General features: G+C 39.1%; 1 protein-coding gene across 8 annotated transcripts in view; it reads left to right on the top strand.

Moving 5' to 3' along the window:
- The first annotated feature begins 951 nt into the window (after positions 1 to 951).
- The window catches only part of TJP1 (tight junction protein 1), a 156850-nt gene continuing 135289 nt past the window's right edge, over positions 952 to 22512 (top strand). For 4 of the 8 annotated variants that reach the window (XM_030281840.4, XM_012578092.5, XM_030281841.4 and 1 more), the window contains exons 1-2: positions 953 to 1240; positions 10160 to 10292. In XM_030281840.4, the coding sequence (XP_030137700.4) occupies positions 1074 to 1240; positions 10160 to 10292 (300 nt within the window). In that variant the 5' untranslated portion in view covers positions 953 to 1073. Of the gene's footprint in view, positions 1241 to 10159; positions 10293 to 22512 lie in introns of all 8 variants that reach the window. The other 4 variants (XM_030281835.4, XM_030281834.4, XM_012578081.5 and 1 more) reach the window with 2 other exon arrangements.

The raw sequence follows: 22512 nt of genomic DNA, 5'->3' as shown, positions 1-22512 counted from the left end.
CCCCTTTGAAATAATCTAGTACTTTTAATTTGTTTTTACCACTATATGATTCTCAAACACACTTCAGTTGTTTTCCTCACATGGGAATAAAAAAATTAAAAAGGGGCTGCCTTCCTGTTCCCTGTGGCCTGACCAGGGTGTTTGGGTGCGGCTGCCGTGCGGGTGCTCGGGGTGGCTCCTGTGGCGCCGCGGCGGGAGCTCCTCAGCCGCCCTCCTGAGGGACTCGGCGGGACGCGCGGCCCCCGGTGCTCGGCACTGCTGCGCCTCACCCTCAGCTCGCCCGCACCTATCCTCGCCTCACCCCACCCTCCTGCTGACCTTCCCCCTCACGGGGCCGCCCCGCCAGGCGATGAGGCGTTCGCCCCGCCGCTCGGTTACTGGGACCCCACAACCGACACCGTTAACGGGAGGGCGATTAAAACAACATGGGGCTCCTCTAGGCGCTAATGGGATTAGAGGCCAGGCCGGCGAGGCGCGGGCAGCGCTGCGGCCATGGCGCGCCTCTGATGGCGGGAGGGCAGCGCGGCGGCTGCTCTCCATGGGCGGGGGCGGGATACCCCAGGTAACCGGGGAGGGCAGCGGGGCGGGAGCGCCCCGGCGGCGTGCAGGGATGGTGGGGAAGGCCTGCTCGCCCCGGGGGCGAGGGGAGGCAGCGGTCGCCCAGAGATAGCCCAGGTGAGGAGAAGGCGAAGCAGGGGGGCCTGGTCGGGGGCGGGGAGCGCGGCGAGGATGAGGGAGGCGCGGCAGTGGGTCGGGGGAAAAAGCGCGGGGGGCTGCGAGGAAAGGAGTGCGACAGCGGGAGGAGGAGAGGAGCGCGGGCCCGGGGGAGGGCAGAGCGCGGCGGGAGGCGGAGGAGAGCGTCAGCTGGAGCGGGGATAGCGGGAGCGCGGCGGGAGGCGGAGGAGAGCGTCAGCTGGGGGCAGAGATAGAGGGAGTGCGGCAGGAGGAGGAGGAGAGCGTGAGCCGGGGGGGCAGAGAGAGAGGGAGCGCGGCAGGAGGAGGAGGAGGAGGAGGAGGGGAAGAAGCGCGACGCAGGGACGGCAGATGCCTGGAAATAAAAATTTGATGATTGCATGCAGCGGCTGGAGAGACTCTGTCGGTGGCGGCGGCGGGGACGAGGCAGGGACAGGGGGGGCGACGGCAAAATGAAGTATCAGAAATACCTGACTGTCTTGCAGATGGCCATAGGGGTGACCGCCTCCAACAGGGGCAGTCTGATGCCCTTAAAGAGGAAGCTGTGGTGAGTAGGCACAAACGGGGCCGCGGGCACTGCGGGCCGGGCCGGGCCGAGCGCGGGCCGCGGCGGGACGGGCGGGCGCGGCGGCGGGGGGTCCCCGCCGACATGAGGGGGCCGTGCCCAGACCCGGCCTGCGCCTCCCGGCCGGCATCGCCGGGCCACAAAGTTCCCGGCGGATTCGTCGCCAGCCGCATGGAGACGCCGGGAGGCGTTGGCGGTGCCGGCGGAGCTGTCCGCGCCCGGGCCGGCGGAGGACGCGGCCGGAGCAGGCTCCGCTCCCGCGGGGACGGCGCTGCCGGAGCCGGCGCAGCGGCAATGGCAGCGCGGGCTGAGGGCGCGGGAGCGGCTCCGGCGGGGGCACCGCTTGCGTGACAGCCCGAGCGGTGCCGCCGAAGCAGCGCAGTGTGCTCCCGCCCCGGGCTGTGCGGAGCCGGGTCCCAGTTCCCTGCCCCTGCTGCTGCTGACAGGTGTACCGAGAAAACGGGAACAAGGAGACGCAGGTCCAATAGATTAGTGAGCGCCAGACGTAGTGCTGTTCAAATACGGTCATTTTAAACCCTGCGTTTCCTCTCACTGATCCTCACTCCTTTTGTGCTTGCTGATTGTGTGCTGAACTGATTTTTCTGGATGAATCAACAACATGTTATGAAAAATGTATTAAAGTATAGTGGTGTAATGTGGGTGAGTAGGGCACCGACAGGCGTATGGCACTGCAATACCCAGTCACTCGTGGGCGGGCAGGGGCCCACTGTTCGCTCCATGGGAGCAGCGGGATGTGTGTCATCAGCAGGGCAAATCCTAAGGAGGAAATATTGTCAGATCTTCTGCCATGTCAATCACTAATTTGTACACAGGGACTTTCTTACTGAAAAGAACCAGGAGTAATATTAAGGTGGTAGTGGTCATACAGTTTTCTTTCGCTGTACTTACCTGGCCCTAGTGAAGCATCAGAGAAGGCATGATAGGTCACTTTATTTAAACATAGATAGTTTGCAAGTAAAAATATTTTCATGTCAGCAGCTGTAACAAAAATGGGCCTTACATGAATTGTAGAATGAGAGGTTTTTAATACTTTGCTTTTCCCCCCAGTTTCTGCTCGTATAGACAGTGTCAAGAAAATGTAGCAATTGAAGAAACATAATATGGAACTAGTAAGCTTTCTGTCATTAATTCCAGATCATGCTATTCCTTGCAAATAGAACACAGTTTGATGAATCTGTTCATCCTGATCGTAAAGAAAAAAAATCAAATGAAGTTTTTGACAAAAATATATTATCCTGCAGATAAGTTTTATTACATTTAATCAGATGTTTTTACAATGTATTTAGTGGTTTGATTCTCATTATGTAAGTTACATAAAGTGTACCATACCTTTTTTAGTCTCCTCAAATGCCACACCTGTCTGTGTGCAGCAGAGGATGCAGTTGTGTGTTACATCTTTTGAGAAGTTGCATTATGGAAAATGTAACAATGGCAGTGTTCTATTTAATATTTCGTATGTCTTCTTGGAAGTGTTTTGTTTGCTGGCATGTTAAGGGAAAGCTATATGTGTGCTTTAAAAATAGATCTGAAAGGACCTGATTCAACTCCTACTTTGTCTTCAGTTTGAGTTAGATCAGCTCTATATTGTCCTGTTTCATGGTGAGATTCTGTGCTTTTTGAGGTACAGGAGAATATTAGAGTGGCTCCACACTAATACATACCACAAGCATTGCATTTCATAACATTTCTAACTTGACATCATGTTGCTGCAATGCAATACTGTGTGAAGATTGAATTAACTAAAAGTGTTAAAGAAAAATAAGGCAAACTTTTTTCTTTTGATTTTAGGGAAATGTGTGCATTACTTGAGCATTTAAAAGTATGTCTTTGGGATATTCCTATTAATAGGTGACATAATATGTATTCTCATTTTCTAGAAGAACTTTAATAGCATTAGGCATTATCTGTATGGATAGATTTTATATTTATGGATGAAATACTATTTTCTGATGCACTTAGAGAAATTCTTAAAGATACTTTGTCATGTTAATTTTTTCTTATTTTTGCACAATCTTTGTCAAATAATGCATTAAGAAAATCTTAGAGAGAAAATATTTTGCTGTTACTCAAATCAATGCAATATTTGTGTATATTTACAATACATAAACCAAAAGCATATTCTGATACTGTATAATTGGAAATCTCAAAAATACCTAAAGAAAACATATAAATCAAGTCCATCTATAGTCAGAGGGTGCTTTTAAATCTATTTTTATTTGCTTATTTTAAAAAACTTAATAAAATCTGTTTAACCAATGAGATTCATAAGCTCTTTCATATGTAAATCCATATTGTAAGTAGAAATGAAGATATAATTTAATAAAGAAGGGTTAAAATGCTCATCCATTTGTTCGTGGAGATAATCCACCTGAATCCTACTGAAAGAAAATGAAAAAGGTAGCAGCAATGTTTTATTTCTTTAGGGAGCATCTGTCACTCCAGTTTTCTTCTGCTTTCCTCCCCACCAAAATATTTGTCCTATTCTGTCATGCAAGGAAGCAGAGCTACAAATGAAAATACCCATGTCTTACGATGGGTCAAGAAGAAATAGTTATTATGTGACTAAGAATAAACCAGGCAGTTAGAGAGAAGGAAGCTATGCCACAGGCTTGCAGTAGGAGATGGAGGAGACGGAAACCTGCTTTGTGTGGAGTTTGTAATTTTATGATGAGGTTTACTTGGGGCAGTAGTTCTGGACTTGGTGCTGGAGGAAGCTGCTGGATTCCTGAACTGCTGATTCAGACCCTTTCCTCTGTGTGTGCAGTGTTGTAATCTAATATGTAGGAGCCTAAATGAGATGAGTAGGATGTTTTTAATCCTCTTGCTGGAGGGACAGTATTTGGATACAAAATCCACCATCATAACTCTGCTAGTACAGGTAGAGTGCTGCAGGGACTATCATCTGCAAAGGTGGTCAAGAAAAAACTGACAGTTGAATTGGGAGTAGTTGAAAAACAGTAAATTTTTATATTTACTGAAATCCCGATATGTGCAACGTGAGTCCTTTTACAATAGAGAAATGCTAAATCACATTATTAAGGGGAGTTACAGAGCTAGAACATAATTTCTTGTCAAACTGATTATTATGTTTCTCTGCTGCAAGGAGAAGATAGCAGGCAAATAAATAAACAAATGAAAAAGAAAAAACAACAACAAAACCCCAAAAAGGATATTCTATCGATTGTAATAGTTCTTCTCAGTAATGTTCCCTTCTGTTTCTTATGGCATTTGACTCTACTCTGAGAGTTCCTGTGCTTTGGTGAACACCCCTGCTGCTCCCCTTGGTGCAGGGGAGTGCAGCATCATGAAAAAAGGCAAAAAGCTCAGTTAGTGATAGGTTTTCATTGGGGAGATTATGGAAATAACTGAGACTGTTCCATATTTACATTCTTCTAAGAATGATTGGTAGTTTTCTGAGGCAATCTAGGTTACAGAAAAGAATGCAGACGCAGTGCACTACAGAATTTGAATTTTGACAGGATCCAGTTCCCCTGTTTGGTGCTGTTGTTAAAAGAATGTGTGATATGGAAGCCTGGAGGTTAAATAATTGCTGCTTCTTGTAAGATACTGCGCAGGCACATTTATTTTCAAGCATAGGAGTAAACTTATTTGAAATCAGTGAGGAGTAACCAGCATGTATGGAATTAAGCACTGAATGCTTTGTTGTCTCAGAGTCTTCGTATTTAAGCTGGGTCTTGGCTGTAGAAGCCTAGGCTTATAATGAAGAATGTTTGTTTTATCATTAGGACCATCCCTAGGGAGAAAAGTGTCATTGTTTGTTTATATTCCAAGTAGTGTCATATTTAGTATAATTAAATAATGGAAAATGTCACCTTAATGTAGGAGAAAGAAAACATTAAAGATTGATCTTCTTGGTGTCTCTACAGAAGTCTGGAAAAGTACAGATCTTCAGAATGGATATTTTCCATTTTTGATTACTGGTTCCAGTGAATATTATTTGAAATAAGGATAAAAATTTCAGTTTAGCCCATTTTAAAGCTTTATTTATGTTGCAAGTTAATTAATACTTTTCTTTTTTCTGAGGGAGGCATGGATAAAGATCCATCCTTAGAATCAGCATACTTGCAGAGGTGCACAAGAATTCAGCACAGCAGCTGAGTGCTTGGTGTCTCTAACATTGTTTCAAACTTGCATTTTATTTTCTCAAACAAATATTGAGTAACTATAATTGTTAGGATTTCCAGGCTGGTTAGAGGGAGTAAACTGCAGCTTTTCCAGTCTTGTGTTTGAGACAGAAGCCAGTGATCACAGTGAGCTGAGCCCAGCCTGTGTCCTCACTTTTGGTGGTGCTGAGGAAGCCTGGCTTCTAATGGGAGGTATAATAATTATGGGAATTTTATACATCTCTCAGCTGAGATCTGTGTAGCTACCAGAGGCAGAAGTTTCTGAGAAGTTTGCCTTCGATATTGCTACAAGAACTTAAATGCTTTCTTTATAGGATAGGCAGGCAACTTGCAGTATGTGAAAAGTGTAATAATTATGTCATCATTAGAAGCTTTGTTGAGGCTGCATAGTTGTGAAAACCTTGTCCACTCTGCATTAACTCTAGCACTAAAACTGCACTTGGAAAACAAATACAGAAAATGTGTAATTTCAAGACATTTTTTAAACATTCTGATGCTGACTTTTATAAAATTTTTCAGGACTATAATCACTGAACAAGAAGAGTGTTTATTAAGTTCTTGAAAGATTTTCAATGTAACTGGTCTGTCTAAAATTAAGATGACATTAGTAATTTCAGGCATAATTAAACTATAAAAAAAATCAGGTAATATTGAGATTTGTTATAAATAGCAATTGCGTGTGAGTAGGCTATAAATATAGCTTTTATTCATAAATTCATATTATACTCATACCATCTGATTATTTTATAATATGTATTAGGTCATTAGCCCTTGATATGACACTTCACCTTGAAGTCACTGTTGCACGTTATTTTGTTAGGTTACTGTGCTTGTCAGTGGAATACAGATAGTGAAAGTATAAGTTTTTGCTTATTTTACAAACTAGAGAAATAATTTAGAGTCATGGTTATGTAATGTGATATATGATCAGGAAGTAGTCAAGGTCAATGAAACCATTGTAAGAATTGTGGGTAATAAATAAGAGCCTCAGACTCCAGGTGGGATATACAAAATGGTTCAATTTTACTTGACTAATATTTTCAAAAGTTAATGAATTGGGTGCCTTAATTTAGGATTCCTGTGATGAGCTCCATTAAAAAGGTGTTATGTTTCCAGAATATTAAACACATTGTTTGAACAGAAACAGCAAATTTGAAGCAAGGTGTCAGGAATTGTTCACTATCTTCAAAGATCCTTTCTCTATATTCTACTTTTTGAAGCCCTAGACATTCTTGAACATATCATTCCTAGGCTTTTGTTCAAGGGTACTTGCTTTAAAGAAGTTGATGGCCTCCAGAATCTTTAAAATGGTTCTTACATATTTTTCTCCTTTAGCCTGTGATAATTCCTCTATACTCCTGATGCAGGTATTACAGTGACTTAGCAATTCACTTATCAATTTGCTATTAATATGGTATTAATTTGGAGATTCAAATAAAAGTTTAAAGGAGACAATCAGATGCGGCAGATTTTATTAATAAGTGTATTTTTAACCTAAGGTTCAGATACCAGAGCCATGGAACATTGCATTATAGTTTCAATATTCACTTAAAAAAAATATAGTTTGTTTCTCTGATTACAGTGAACACTTTGGGAACACAAAGCATGATTCAAAAGAGAGAAAGATTTAAAAAAGATGTTTTTCAGATGTTTTAATAATTTAATTTTAAGTCAATCTCAAGACACTTCGGTCCTTTTCTCACGACTTTGCACTCATGTGGGTTTATTTTGGAACTTTGTATTCTGAACTTTTGAGGTGTATTCACTGTGAAAATCACTAGTATTTGATGGAGTTCCTGTTGCAATACTACAGGAGTGTTTCTGGAAATGGATTCTTGAGAGTCTCATTGCTGCATCTGGCATTCTGCAAAGCCTGGGTAAAAGTGATCCAAGTCTGCCTCAGGTGTGTTATTGCTTCCCTTTGCTGAGACTGTGGGAGGAGTGGAGGCCCTGGAGGAGCTGGTAGTTAATTGGTTTGCACTTGTCCTAAAGTCTCCTCTTCAACCACAGAGTCAAAACCCCTGTGATGCTGTCAGTATGGATATCTTGCCTCAGATCCTTCCTTTGGTGTATATACAGTGCAAAGCTTCCCAATTCCCAATATCAATGATATTGATTGGATTTTTCTTTGGTTGGTTAAATAATACTTTATTTGCTTGTAAAGAGATCTAGAAATTAATGATTTTGTAAAGGATTGGAGGGAATAGATAAATACTGATACTCCTTCTCTATAATTATATTTTGTAACTTTAAAAAGACTTTTCTGTATCTTAGAAGCTAACAAGTAGCAGTCATAATTTATTCTCCAGCAGAATGAAATGATAGCTGGATTCCGGTGATAGCAAGTTCATTTTTTCAAGTGACTGTAAAGGTGAAGCTCCTAAATAGAAGGGCCTTTAAAACATACCACTAGTGTAGTTCTTTGTTAAAACTGTGTAACTTTGATTAGCTTGTTATTTGTGTTTGTTTGGGTTTTTCCATGTAAGTAGTTTTCTTTTTTTTTTTTTTTTTTAATAAAGGCTTGTCAGTATCAGAAAATATTAAAAGATTTGCAGCTTTAAGCAATGCACATTTGTGGGTAAGGCCCTAAAATAAATGGCTTGAAATGTTATTCAAAATAAGGAAAAGCCCAGTGTAGCTTACAGCTGTTTAACTTTTCTATTAAGTATAAGGAGGAAGTCTAAATTGCCAAGCCTTTAATTCATCAGAGGTGCATTTGAAGATTAATTAACCCAAATTATAAGTAATGGAGTAGGCAGCCCTCAAAGATTCCCTGTAGAGAGAATAAACAGAGACTCTGACAGCTGGGGAACAATTGATTCTCAGAGGGCTCCAGCATCCGCATCTGCCATGGACACAGAGTGTGTTCAGTTAGGTACTTGAGCAGAGATGTTTGGAGTGCTCTGTTACAGAAGAGACATCATAAATGTCACAGTCTGTGCAACAAGATAGAGACTGAGCAGTTGTCTTTCTTTGGAAATCTGTCCTGGTAATTCTTGAAGACATTTTAGCAGGGAATCCATGGTGTTCTTGAAGTTTCTGCTGTGTGAACAAATATATTACTGTAGTAGGCAGGCATGGTTCTCAGAATTTAATCCATATAAGATTAGGCAAAAAAATCCAGTGCAGTCTCAGCAGGAGTTTCATATTGTAATTAAGTTGTATGGATATTATATTTATGTTTTCAGGTAGAAATTTGCAGTTTAAAGTTGGCAATAAAATAACCCAAGGGGAAAACCCATCTAAACCAAATTACTGTTATCAAGAGAACTTAGAGCAAGCTGTTTGTATGTAGGTCTGTCTGCATGTGTAAAAAACCCCCAAAATCAGGTATCTGAAAATGAAATAGTGATTTGGTAGTTACAGAAATTCAACCAAAAAAAAAAAACAAAACAAAAAACAAAAAAAAAAAGAAGGGATTTATCTTTATAAATTGAATAAGAGATTTGAAAGGATTTGCTTTAATTTTCAAGTTTGCATATTGTAACTTCTTCTCCCTAGCTGTCCCATGGCCATGTTATCCTGACTGTACGTTGTATAGACCTGGAAGTCTTGCTGATCAAACAAGTGTATTCAGCATGTGGTTATTGTATTTTGTATTGTGTGCTTCAGGAGCTGATGTGGCCCACTATGCAATGTCCTGTTTTGGTGATGCATATGTTTAAGACATCTCCACCTTTCTTTCTTTTTTGCACAAACATTTATGTACATAAAGAAGCTGTTAATTCTAAGTAAAAGAACATAAAAAAACCCTTAAGTATTTTTTATGAGAAGAATCTTAATGGGTTTTGAGAGAAATACAGAACTGCTGTCCAAAGACTGGGGAAATGCAAAAAAATACTTATTATTTCTTTCTTGTTTAAGCTGGTTTTTTATATCATCTGTGGCTGCAGTTGAAAAATAATATGAAATAAGTGTAAATCTGGGCATGACAAGTTCAAGTTTTTAGGTAATTCTTGGTGAGTGTATTTGCTGGAATAGGGTTTTCCTTTTCCTTAAGTGCCAGTCTGACTAGGGACTATTTTGTATTTGAAATATTCCTGTCACAAATCCTAATACACATAGTTAATTGTTAACCCCACTTAGTTCTGCTCATTAGTGGTTTCCAACAAGCTCATTGAAATATGGGTTACTTCGTCCAAATGTTTTCGTTATGGACTCCCCCTAGGACTATCTGTAGATTACAATATGATGAAAGGCATTATCAAGTTGCTTAATATATTACCCCTATAACTTTAACAGATGCTATTAATGTCATTATTGTTGGTTGTTACTCATTGCTAAAATAGCTGAAGCACCATCAGCACTCAAACTGGAAAAGGTCAAAAGCCAAATACTGCCAGGCCTCCTGGTGATTGAACTGACAGCCATCAATGTGTGTCACAGGACTTGGGTTTCCACTGAAGAAAAAAAAGAAAAATAGATCTTCTAAATTTTCAGAAGTAAAATATATTTTTCTAGAATGTATCTTCTTTTCTGATTCTACACACTTTTGTACAAAAAAGATAACTTCAGAACATTTTTGATAAAATCTACAAGCAGTGTGGTCTTGATGGGAGCTAGACTTCTACATACTTGGGATCTTATTTTGGCACTTAGTGATTGAAAACTGTCACTTAGAATAACATTTCCTATATGTATGGCATGGTAATGTGTTTTCCTTTGTAAATATTTTACTTTAAGCAAATAAAAGAATGTATTCTGTGTCTGATATGTGGCTCTTTTTGTTTGGCAGGGTAACTCCATCTTCCGAAAATCCCAATGGTGCTACCTGTAGTGTAAGTCAGGGAAAGCCCTCTTTAAGAAGAATAAAAGGGAGAATACACAGAAGCAAAAGTCTTGATAGCATTGATTTCTGTGAATTCACTGTAAGTACTATATCTTTTACATTTATCCTCTATGAAGTTAAGAGAATCTTACTAAGAAAGCAGTTTGCTTCTTACATTTGGTTTACCTGTATTTAATTTATTGTATTGTATTGTATTTAATGTTTTAAATGCCTTGCTACACCGCCAGGTATTATGAGCAGTGATGTCACTTATATGATTGGTGACGTACAACTACATTCTTGTTCTTCAGTGACCATGAGATAGAAATTTCTACGTCAAATTTTAAAATTGTTGCCTCTGTAAGATTAAGAAATTGACTGCAAATGGAGTAAATATGAAAAACTAAATACGATTTCAAATTTTATTTTTATATTGAGATTTTGGAAATTGCGTTTAAAGTCAAACATGACTTTTTGCAAAACCCAAAAAACTATTTCAGTTGCATATGGCTATAATAAAGTGCTAGAAAAAGAAATATATTTTTCTAAAGGATGTGTATGGTTATAGCACTTGAAAGCTGGTATCACAAGTGATAGGTTACTTCAATTAGGCAGTACTGGTATATTCCTTTTCTCTTCTCTTTGGTTAGCAGGTAGATGTGTTTGTGTTGCAGTTTTGGAAACTTCAGTGTGGTCATGGTAAAGAACTATGACAACCTCCCAACTAACTGGGGGGAATTTGGTCAAAACAAATTATATTCTGATAAGTTAAAACAATTTACTCTTTAAGTATTTAAACAACGTCAAATAATATGTTGAATTACAGACTCGTTATGAAATATGAGCATGAAAGAGCTTAAAAATATGTGCTGTCTTTAAAATGTAGAAATCAATAGTGATATGTAGATATTGTCTGGCATTGCATGGTGCTAGAAACAGTATCACTATAATATTCAGATGGGATTTGGGGAAACATCTTCAAGGCATAACAGTGGTTTGAGTGCGCTGTCTTTCAGTGGGGTGTTTTTCACAGATGATGCCAATAGCATAATTGGTATTTTTTTCCTCAGGACAGCTTTATTTCTAATTGCAAAGTCTCAGAGCGCTATCTTTGGGACAAAGAGCTTGTTGTTGGCTGTTGAAGGAAGTAATGAAGTTACTGGGAAGGATTTGGGCTGCAGTGTGTTGTATGGTGCCCAGATACTTCTGGGGCTGGCCAGTCCTGCGTGGCTGTGTGCCCTGGCTGGGGAGTGCGAGGGAGCTGTGCTGGGGCTGTGCTGCCTCCATCCCACTGCCTTTGGTGTGTCTGTGCTGACTGTTGTCACAGCACTGATCCCACTGTGATCATTGCTCTGCTGAAGGTTACAAATTCCCCTAGGGAGCAAAATTTCTTTCTGCTATATGGGTCTTCATCTGTGTGGTCCTATTAAGGAGTTTTATCTAAATCTATCTCTACTCTTGGGGCCTTCAAAGAAAAAGAGATTATAGCCAACGGTAAAAAGAATTTCTTGCATGCCATAGAACCTTTGCAAAGAGGTTCAAGACAGATAATAATGGGCACGTCTCTATCTGTAGCATACATAGGTAGAGTATGTAATGTATAAATTCATACATTAATAGCTAAGTATTGATAATTAGGATCAGTAAAGGAAGTCAGCTTTTTCTGAGGTCCCATGTTAAAGGATGATACAGATTTAAATAGCTAAGCACACAAATCAGAGTTAAAAATATGGATTTTCTTGCTGCTACATGATTTAGAATCATACTGAAATATTTCTTGATATTGTATAATTGCGGTTTTATTGTTCTCAAATTGTGATTAAAAATAGATCTAAAGAAGTAATTGAGTAAATTAGTATGCCTAAATCTTTCAAGAGTGCTCTCAGAATGGAACATTTTTCATGTTAAGAGTCTTCATCTAGTTAAAACACTTAGGCACTGGCAGACAGAAAACAATTAAAAATAAAAATTAAAGCACAAAGGAGCTTTTTTAAATGTTCTCTTTACAACTATTTTATGCTGTAGTATATTCATTTTATGCACAGCAAAGTGAAAAGTTTCATATTTAAATATGTGGATAACTTATATGCTGACAGCATCCAGTGAACTGTTGGTTTCATTCATCATGTAATGAGAATGATATCCATTAATAATTCTTAATGTTGCTGGATTTCACTTTAAAATAAGTAATGTCAACATACATCCTAAACTAACCTTTTTTTGAAACCTTTTGTTTAAAGGTTTCACTCAGCAAATTCTTACCGAGGACAAATCCTAACAGCAGAAAGACGTAAAAAATAACTTATGCTTTCTTTTCTTGAAGTGAATAAATGTGTCCCCAGTGGGGAAGTTCTGCATTTCAATGCAGTATGCCCATACAAAAATTCAATAAATGAAAATGCTGTATTTACTACTTGACTGTGACTTCATCTGAAGCTGGGGACAAGTTGTAGGAGCTGAGTTAAACTGGGAGGCTCATTAAAAAATAGGTTTATTCTTTGCAAGGGAGGGAATAACTAGTGAAGAGCCTTTTGCACATGTAAAATTTCAACAGAGGCCAGGGAGGGACTACCATGGGTGCCTTCAGAGGGTTGTTTGGGCAAGGTGATGCTGCCAAGTCTGTTGTTTACTGCACTTAGTAACATATGAAGTTTGTGATATTAATAGCTTTTGATTACACCTGTGGTTCTTTGTATGAGTGATCTATCTAAAAGTGCAAGAGAGCTCCTTGCCTGCGGAACCTCAGTATCCAATGGCCTGCTGCTGCAGTGACCCACTGCAAGTCTCAGGGATTTGGATGTCCCTGCTCAAAGCCAGGCTGGATGGGGTCCTGGGCAATCTGATCTAGTGGATGGCATCCCTGCCCATTGTGAGGGGTGGGAACTAGGTGACCTTAAAGGTCCCTTCCAAGCCAAGCCATTCTATGATTTGTGTGGGACTGTCAAAGCACACAATTCCCAGCTGGTGCACTGCGTACTGTATTAACATCCCATACCTGGCTCACCTGTATTAAGCTCACAACACCCTCCCAGAAGGTGCAAGTTCTTACTGATTACAAGTGGTGAGAGTCTGCAGGATTGCTGACAAAATCTCAATTTTAATTCTTAGTGATACTTCTGCTGTCTCAAGTGGATGATACTGGGGTTTGTAAGTGATGCTTCCTTTTACCATTTTGCTAAGGCAGCAAGTGAGAAGATAAAGTGATGAAATTATGTTAAGCCACAGAGTGATAGCACAGCAACTCCCTTTAAATGTGTATCCATTTTCAACTTCTTGCACCCTTTTCCTTTTCTTTATCCTCTCCATGTATTAGCAGTACCACTTAGTCAGATTAGCACCTGTTCTCCCAAACTAAGTCAAATCTCTGTTATTGCCCTTCAGTTCTTCTTTAAAGGAGTACCATCATGCTATGCTGTGCCAGATATTAGCCCTTGCAAAACTCAGTTTTAGTGGTATGTATAAAAGAATACATTATGTATTTTGTGTTGAATATTGGCAAATGGTTATTTTCAACCCAGGAATGTTGCAGAACCGCTAGTCTACATTGTGGAAAAAAAAAAGATAAAGAATAGCATTATCAGCTCTTGGGGACACATGTGGAATACCTACTTCCTTGTAGATTGAGCTTGTTGTACTAGTGTTCCATTACACCTATATTTTAATCTTTGTTACTCTGAAACAAACCCTGGCTTTGTACAAGCTACCCCAGATAGCAGCATCACTTCTGAGCCCAATTCGTCAACAGGGCTTTTGTTGTACTAGGCATTGTGCAAACATGAAGTGTTTACTCTCAAGGACCTTACACTCCATTTCTAATAATAGGTAAGATGTGACTAAACTTTGGTTCTTTAGCTGCATATGGCTCTGAAGTGCTGCGCTGATGCTAGGGCTTCTGAAGGTCATGTTGGGATGCAGGTGCATTTTGGGACTGCCCTGCCTGATAGAGCCCTGGGAGTCGTCCTCCTCTCTGCTGTGTGAGCTGCCTTGGAAGGCTGTGTGACAGCTTGGAGGTGTTTGAATGGATCTCGTGGTTGCTACCTGTATGACAGATTTTGAGCAGGTCTCGCAGCACTACAAACACTGACCACCCCTACAGTGTGTAGATGCAGAGAAACCGTTCCCTTCTTTTCCTTTTAATCAGTGCTGATGTTTTCTGGGAAAGGGAGACTTCGAAAGCTTTTGTAAGGAGCTCATACAATGAATTTTATGTCTAAAATACCTTTTAGTTTTGTAGCTCTTTGATTGGACTTGAGAAATTAGTGCTTAGTGAAATCAGCACCTTGAAAAGAGTATTTTTAAAGCAGTGAAGATTTAAGCCTTTCCTGCTAAAATCAGCCTTCAGACAAAGGAGTTTGTCTTGGAAATCAGAGCACTGCCGTTATTTCCAATATGAACAAATCCAGTGCTGGAGGCAGCTGGTGCTGGCCTGCTCTCACTAAACGTGCACACAGCTAGGTTCAGTTCACCTGCAGCTGGAGCAAAGCAGAAAAACTCCAGTGTACTTCCATTGGAGTTAAAATCCAAGGAATAATTTTGCAAGATGTTATACCAACGCTGGTTTCTTTTCCTCACTTTTCCATTCCTTTCCAGTAATTCCTTTTTCAGGTGCATTGTTTTCTCTCTCTTTGCATATACTGCCAATGAGGCGATGTTGGCTAGAATCGCTGTGCACTAATGCTTTAGAGGTCCGTGATGTCAGTGTGTTAAGCACAAAAGTAACACAGTAGGGTAGGAGACTACTGAAAAGAGGAGAAAAGAAAGACAGCTAAGTACAAAGAGCAGTCTGAATAAAGCACTGTGGAATGCATGACAAAATGGAAGATGCAACAAAGGAGGAGATAATCAAAAAGTGAGAATTAGCTAATGTGCTGTTGCCTTCCTTAGATGGGGAACACTTATTCACCCTGAATAGTAATTTTTAGTGCACCGTAGTAAGTGTTATGCCTTTGAATGGGGGGATGACACCTTGTATAATTTCTTGCAGAGGAGCTGCAGAAACTCGGTATTTCTGTGTGCTTGCCTGCTCTCATTAGCAGGATGGAGTGATTGACCTGGCATGCTCTGTGGGGGTGTGTGCCCAGCATGTTCTGTGTGCACCCAGCACTCGGGGAGCAGCTCCCCAGCAGTGGCTGTGGCATTGTGCTGTTGCTGCTCTTTCACGTACTTTATAATTTCTGATGAAGTTTCAAGGCTCTTTAGAGGCTTTAGTGATTAACTTTAATGGATGTTTGTGATGACATTCTTTTTTCACTTCCCCAATCACCTTGGTAGATTTTTATAGCATACAGCAGGCTTAGAATCCATTTGGTGTTGGAGATGTCCTTACCAGAGTGTTGGATAACTGTTGCTGTGAGTAGCCCCATTCCCCCAGTGAAAAAAATGCAGTCATCAAAACATAATACTGCACTATACTGGTTAACCTGTCATGGAACATATTGCTGAGCAAGGTAGTCTAGTCTGTACTGAAGTTGAGATTTATTGCAGTTTTTTATTTAATTTTATCTTTTGCAAACTCATCTTCCCATTGAATCATCTCACAAATGGCTTCTGAGGTGGTAGATATTATTTAGTCATTTGATTTTTGTTTTCCTTTTTAAAATAAAATTGTTCAGGTTTTATATTTCCATTTATTTTGATTTTCCTGCTGAATATTTTAGTTTGAATATGTGTCTGTAAAACTTGTAAAATGAGAAATTAATAATAGCACAAATGATATGTATCAGAATCAATTTCTTAGGATGGAGACATAAGAGCGCTCATGTTCTTTAAAAAGTCCTGCAGGTATTTTGGTTATCTCTGTAGATGTGGAAGGAAGAACTCATTAGCACAGCTGGAGTCTTGTGGATGCCCTTAATTTGTTAGTGTTCAGAGAAGTGTGGTTGTTATGCAGCTGTTTCCGAGATTTAAATCCTCTCTAGTAGCTTAGTCTTGCTTCACAATATTGTTGTTGTACTGTAACCCATTTATTATAATAATTTAATCTGTTGATGGTGTATGAACAGTACAGACTTGATACAGTTTTGGCCAGTTTATTTTACCTAAGATAGTTTAAATTATTAAAAAAACCCCCAGAATATTTAAGCAGATTACACATTTTACAGTTAATGAAAATGAAAATACATCTTACATGTGTATTTTTATTGGTCAAGTATATAGAAAAAAACTCAAAAATACACATATTACTAGTTTTAATATATATAGTTTTAAATACGGGGGGAAAGAGTATAATTGGAAAAAGTTTGGAAGTATAATACTGATGGAAAGAGAAAAAAACCTGGAGGCTTTTGATCCAAGATTATGACTCTTCTGGGAAATAGGAGTGTATTTTCAGCATTGTTTATTCTGTCATCTTGCTTTTTATTTAAAAACAAATCCAAAGTTTTATGTAAGAGCTATTCTAAATGTCAAAGCAAATTATTGAGTCTCAAGCATAATACTAGGTGAAGCTTATACAGCCTTAAGATTAACCTAAGGAAGTTAACCATAAATGAACAAGTAATTTAAGTTGCTAAATTCTGAATTGTGATTGACCTTGATTTGTGTTTCTGAATTGATTCAGACTGATTGATTTATGTTTCTCCACAAATTCAGTTTTCCAGTTTAAGTCTACCAAGGATGTTAACTGATAACTGTGTTTACATTTAGTTTTAATTAGAAATATACTTTTAGTATATTAGAGTGCATCTTTTAGGTTATTTTTATTTCTTCTCAGAATGGCACTGTGAATTTGGGCAGATGGAGCTGTACTGAAATACTCTTTGGCATTTGTTAGAGTAATACCTGCTTGATTACTCCACCACCATTATGCTTGGCGGACAATTGTGACTTGTCAGGTCCATCATCTCTTAAAATGTCAAAAGATATGTAGGCCATGGTGTGGTTTGTCTTTAGGTTACATAATATCAGCTCCTCTTTGTGTGGTGGTGTGGGATGCTGTTGTTGATGCTATTTAGTTTCAATATCACTGCCCACCTGCCAGTGAACTGCAGCCTCAAGAAGAATGAGGGTCCAATTGTTTGTCCTTCAGCTAGCCCAGAGGTGGAGGGAAGCAGAGAGGTGATTCAGAATGACCACTATCCCTGCTTTTCAGATACTTCTGAGCTCCTTTGAATGTCTCCATTCCTGAGCTGAACTCTGTATGGAGCCACATGATGATCAGTGTTGTATTAAAGCAAATTGATGGGATGACTCAGGGAAAAGTGTAATGCTCATATAAATGTAAGCTTCTCTAGGTCAACGCTAAAGTAATTTTTTTTCTGAAAAATCAAGGTTTCTTATTGTAGATTAGACACCTTAATGTTTTGTTAGGCATTAGATACTTGTGTAGTAAATAATTGTTTCTGTCCAGAAGAATTTTGTGTGAGTGAATCTAAACTGCCTTTGAGTCTAAGTGCATTTATCTTTCATGCCAAAAATTCTTCACAGATTTATTTCTGGAGTAGAAGTTAAGATTATATTGCTCAATCTATTTTCCTGTTATTGATAGATTTTATTTGTTTGACCTTTCTCCACTGTTGTGCTCAAAAAGAGGCAGACTTGTTATATATGAGAAAGCAAAGACTGCAACAATTTCTATTGCAGGCTCTCAGCCTTGTGCTTAAAAATAGCAAATAGCAGAAGTGTCAGTATGAGTGGCTTTTCAAATATATCACTAGAATGTATATGCTAGTAGCATGTCTGTTTTAATATTTTTATTAGGTTGCTAGAGTTTTTTTTGGTTTAGGTTTGTTGGATGTTTGGGATTTTTGGCTTTTGCTTTTTTTTTTTTTTTGCCTCACTAGAACTGTTTCCCCTTGGAAGCTAGAGTTTGGGTGATTCATTCTAATGACTTTTAAAATTTGATTTTTATTATTAAGCAAAATATGTTGTTTTTGTTTGGAAAAGCTGCTTGGAATCTTCTGTCATTAAATACTTGTATATGTGTGAGCACCACTGGCCTGTCTGCAAAAATATAATAATTTCATAGAAATAATAATGATCCTATAATGCAGGTACAGTCAGTGTCAGCATGTAGCCTTTGGTGGGGACAGAAATTTCTCTTGCTGCTTTTTCTAGCAAAAGAAATTGAAATGTTTCCTTTGACCTTCAGGCACTTACTTTCTCAGAAGTAACTGAGAAACTGAGAAACTGTTACTGTCTCAGAAAAGGCATTCCTTGATCCATGCCTGGCAATACTAGAGAAGGTTAAGGATGGGAGTATTAGTATTCCACATGCACTTAAAACTTGTTTGTGCGCTGAAATGAACGGAAAAATATTTTCTTCCTGAAATAGGAGAATTGATCTACATGAAAAATCAGAGTATCTTCATAACTTATGCACAAAGACAATAGACAGTTATAATTAAGGCTGTCAGGTTTTTGAGAGATTTTAAGCCTCAAGTCTTTCACTCAGTGGGATTCTCTCAAAGTGCCCATCTGTTGGTATTCTCACCAAGCAGGACTTAAGTCAGACAGGCCAGCTTGGTGTGGAGGTACTTCAGGAGTGTTCCAGGGGAACAGGTACTAACATATGTGAAGTGATGCAGACAGAATGTCTAAAAGTGTTGCAGTAATACTCAGCTTTGTTTTAATAAGCCTGAAGATGCACTTGGCCAAATATTAAAGATGCTGAGGGCAGGCTGGGTGAGGTCTTGAAATACATTTGGCCTCCTTAGAAGGTCTTTTGAATTTTTTTTTCTTTCAAGTTTTAAGAAATATTGAAGAAGTAATATTAATCAAAGTATCCCATAGAAATATGGAAAAAATATTAATCAAAGTATTCCATAGCTGTTACTCAGATACTTCAGTAAGGATAGCTACTGGAACACTTCAAAGTAGGATTTCACAGCACTGAGTTATATATCTTTCCTTACACTTTGGAAGAAGGTCTTTTTTAGTTACACAAAGGGATGAGAAGATAGTGTGAGTCTCTAAGCAGCTGCAGAATTCCTCTTTTTAAAGTCAGCCTTGCTCAAGTCTATCTGTCACTATCCAGATGCTGATGTGCATAACTGTCTATATATATATATATAAACATATAAATATACATGTGTCATAGGTACAAACATGCATGCACTTTGCATTTCATATAAAAAATACTACTGGTTAGGGTCACTCTTTGTCAGCATGATCTCTACATGAATTTTTAGAGTCTTGTTGACAAAACTCTGCCTGTCACATTGTACCATCTCTGCCAGTAGCAAACATCTCCAAGGGCAGGGCCTGACCCTACACAAGCAGTCCTTCAACAACAGTTGTAAAATGTCATCCTCACCCTGTCAAGGTCTGCCTTTACCAACTTTTTTCTCTCTGCTCTCTAGAAGTCCCAGTGGGAGTTCAGGAATGTGTCATTTATCACTCAAAATATGGCTTTTTTTGAATATTCTTCACCATCCCAAAGAATATCCTCCATCTAGCCCTTTTCCCATCTTTGTTGTCCAAATGGCTGGGGAGTGTGCCCAGCCAGGGGACAAATGAATTTGCCTTTAGCAGATGGTTTATTTTAAGAGGATGCGCCAGTACTAATGTAGAAGAACTGACAGGATACTCTCAGCAGTAAAAAAAAAAAAAATAAAATAAATACGGGCTGTAGCATAAGGTTTTGCTGCAGTCACTAAAAAAATATTAACTGAAAATGTTGTTAAAATAATGGAAACATAATTTTATGCATCAAAAGTTGAAAATTAACTACATTCCATCCAACACCCAAGTCTTCAACCTAAATGTAGAATAAAATAAAAAAAAGATTGATTGTGAGCACCTTGGAATTCAGACTGCATGAATTTGCAAAAATGCCATAGCAAACTTCTAGGAGAATGTTGGGGTTTTTTAATCCAAATAAATTTATTTTTGAAGTCTGGGGCTGTGAATGGAAAACAAATTGTTTATAAGCTGTGCTTAGACTGAAAAAAGGGTTAGACTGCATTAATGGAATAGGGCAGTTAGCGTGGGCTGGCTCATCATTCTTGCAGCAATAGAGACACTTTCAGGTTGCAGAGATTCTGGTTTCTTTTGGCACAGATGTCCTTTTTGTCCTCTGGCACAGTTTTCCTTGATTTTTCAAAGAAATATTGGATGTTTGCTGCTCGTCTATATCTAAGAAGAGCAGCTTGCTTCTCCCACTGGTATAATATGCCTCTGCTTATTGCTCTGCAGTATTCTGTGAGGGAGCATACAGGACTGGATAACCTCTACAGAGCAGCTGCCTTTGGATATTTGGCACTGTTATTAGCAATATTCTATTGGGATCACAGGCTCCTGTAATAAATTTAGCAATCTTGGCTGTACTATCATTATACTTATCTAGCACCCCTCAGAGCTAGAGAATTTGAAAAGTACATAACCTGTTCTCACTGTGGTGAATACCACTGCATGAATAGAAAGGAAGAAAATAATAGTTTGTATTTTTATGAAGATTCAACATTTAATTTCTGGTATCTACTGACAACTGCAGCTGTATAATGTGTTGCCTTTCATTGCCCTTGAGGACAGCCCAGGGAGAGGGGGCTTAAAGGCTGGTAATGATAAAGAAGGGGAAAAACCAGCAAGGAGAAGATCTACTCTTGGAGCTGCTCAGATGTTCAAAAACCTGAAAGTGCTTTCTCAACCTGCTTGGAAAGTAAATTAGGAGTATACAATACTCAGGTGTGAGCAATATGCTTTTCAGTGATATTTCTTGCAGTTCTTCATAAAGATAAAGGAAAGATACTGAAGTCACATACTACAGTGTGACATGGAGAATGTTCAACATTCAACTACAAACACAATTCTTGTTTTCCTCCTCTCAGGAAGGCAGCATGTCTTATAAAATTATTATAATATATTAATTATTTACTTGACTCTGATAATGTAGAATAATATGATTGACAGTCAAAGCTGGATGCTGCCTGAGCACTGAGGCACCACTTCAGTTGGCCTTTGTTAGGCATGTTTTTATATATGGACTGTTAAACACAGCTTTGTGAAATCATTATTCATCGATTCTAACAAGATAGGGATGTGAGCTCCCAGATGAAGACTCTCAATTGCTGCTAGAAAGCTTTTCACAATTTATTATTGGATATGTGGTCTGTATTTTTTCATTCTTAAACATGTGATCCCTGTGAAACTTGGTTGGCCAAATCAACCAAGTTTGCCTTTCTTGGTTATCTACCAATGGTTGCATAACCAGAGAACTACATGGCTTTTCCTTTCTCTACCTTCAAGGTAAGGCAGGGATGGCCTAAATCAGGTGTTTTCACATTGCACCAGTTAACTAAAAGCTGTTTCCGGTAACTGGATGCAGTATTTCCTCTATTTTCACTCGCAACAGTTTTGGGCAGTATAACAAAATAGCATTGGATACCTGGAGGATTGATTACTAAATCCAGTACTTGCTAGGCAGTAACAATCCAGGGATGCAAGCACACAGAACTGGCTTGCCTTCATTTCTCCACTTCATAGCAATTCTTGTGCGTGTTCAAAGGCCAGCTACAAGGAGTTCAGACACATACCTAGAAATGTGATTAATCAATATGAAAGTTCTGCAGCCAATACTTTATAATCTCATATTTGCATTATTAATAACTGCTGTATCTGCTTCATGGATTCAGATGTGCTTTTGTGCATTCTGTGAGGACATTTTAGGGCTTTAAGATGAGCCGATGAAGAAATACAATTTAGGATGGAAAACAGACAATTTTTAAGAACAAGTGCAAAACCAGGAAGATAATGGATGAGTCAGGAGGATTTGTTGGATTTGGTCCCAGCCAACTAAAATTTCCTGATGGAAGCTTCATTTTTTTCTCCTACCACTGCAAACTTTTCTGGTTAAGATGGTACTTAGAATGGTGCCTGCACTCTGTAGAGTGCTCACGGAAGTGATTAGGAACAATTTGCCATGTTATGCATCTTCTGCTGACATTGTCTTGTGGAAATATACCTCTATGGGCAGCAACTGCAAGTGTAAAGTGTCAGGCAAAGTATTATAAGTGACCCCTTCAAGCATAAATCTTTCTAAGACTTTCTGATTTTGCTGCTAAACTAGGATTTTCTATATGGGATTGTGTTCTTTGCAGACTATACCTTCAAAAAGTATCTTTAATAAATTGGTGGGGCTACCAAACTATGTGGGCTTGGCATGAGGCATTAGGTGTCCTTGATTAAATCATTCTTCATGATTTATAGTGAGAATAGCTGAAGATCTGCAGTTATATTTTGTCCCTTAATGTCTTCCTTACTCAGGGCTTACAGTGGATTTTATACTAATGTTGATACAGTTTGTCTTCTCTTGTTTCATCTTTATTTTTGTGGTGATTATTATTCATATTACAGTAGAAATTAGAGTGCTCTGTTAGCATCAG

Source organism: Taeniopygia guttata, chromosome 10 (genome assembly GCF_048771995.1).
Source record: "Taeniopygia guttata chromosome 10, bTaeGut7.mat, whole genome shotgun sequence".
In the NCBI taxonomy this organism is placed as follows: Eukaryota; Metazoa; Chordata; class Aves; order Passeriformes; family Estrildidae; genus Taeniopygia; species Taeniopygia guttata.
The sequence above is the reverse complement of the archived record's forward strand: the minus strand, read 5'-3'. Positions and strand labels throughout refer to the sequence as shown.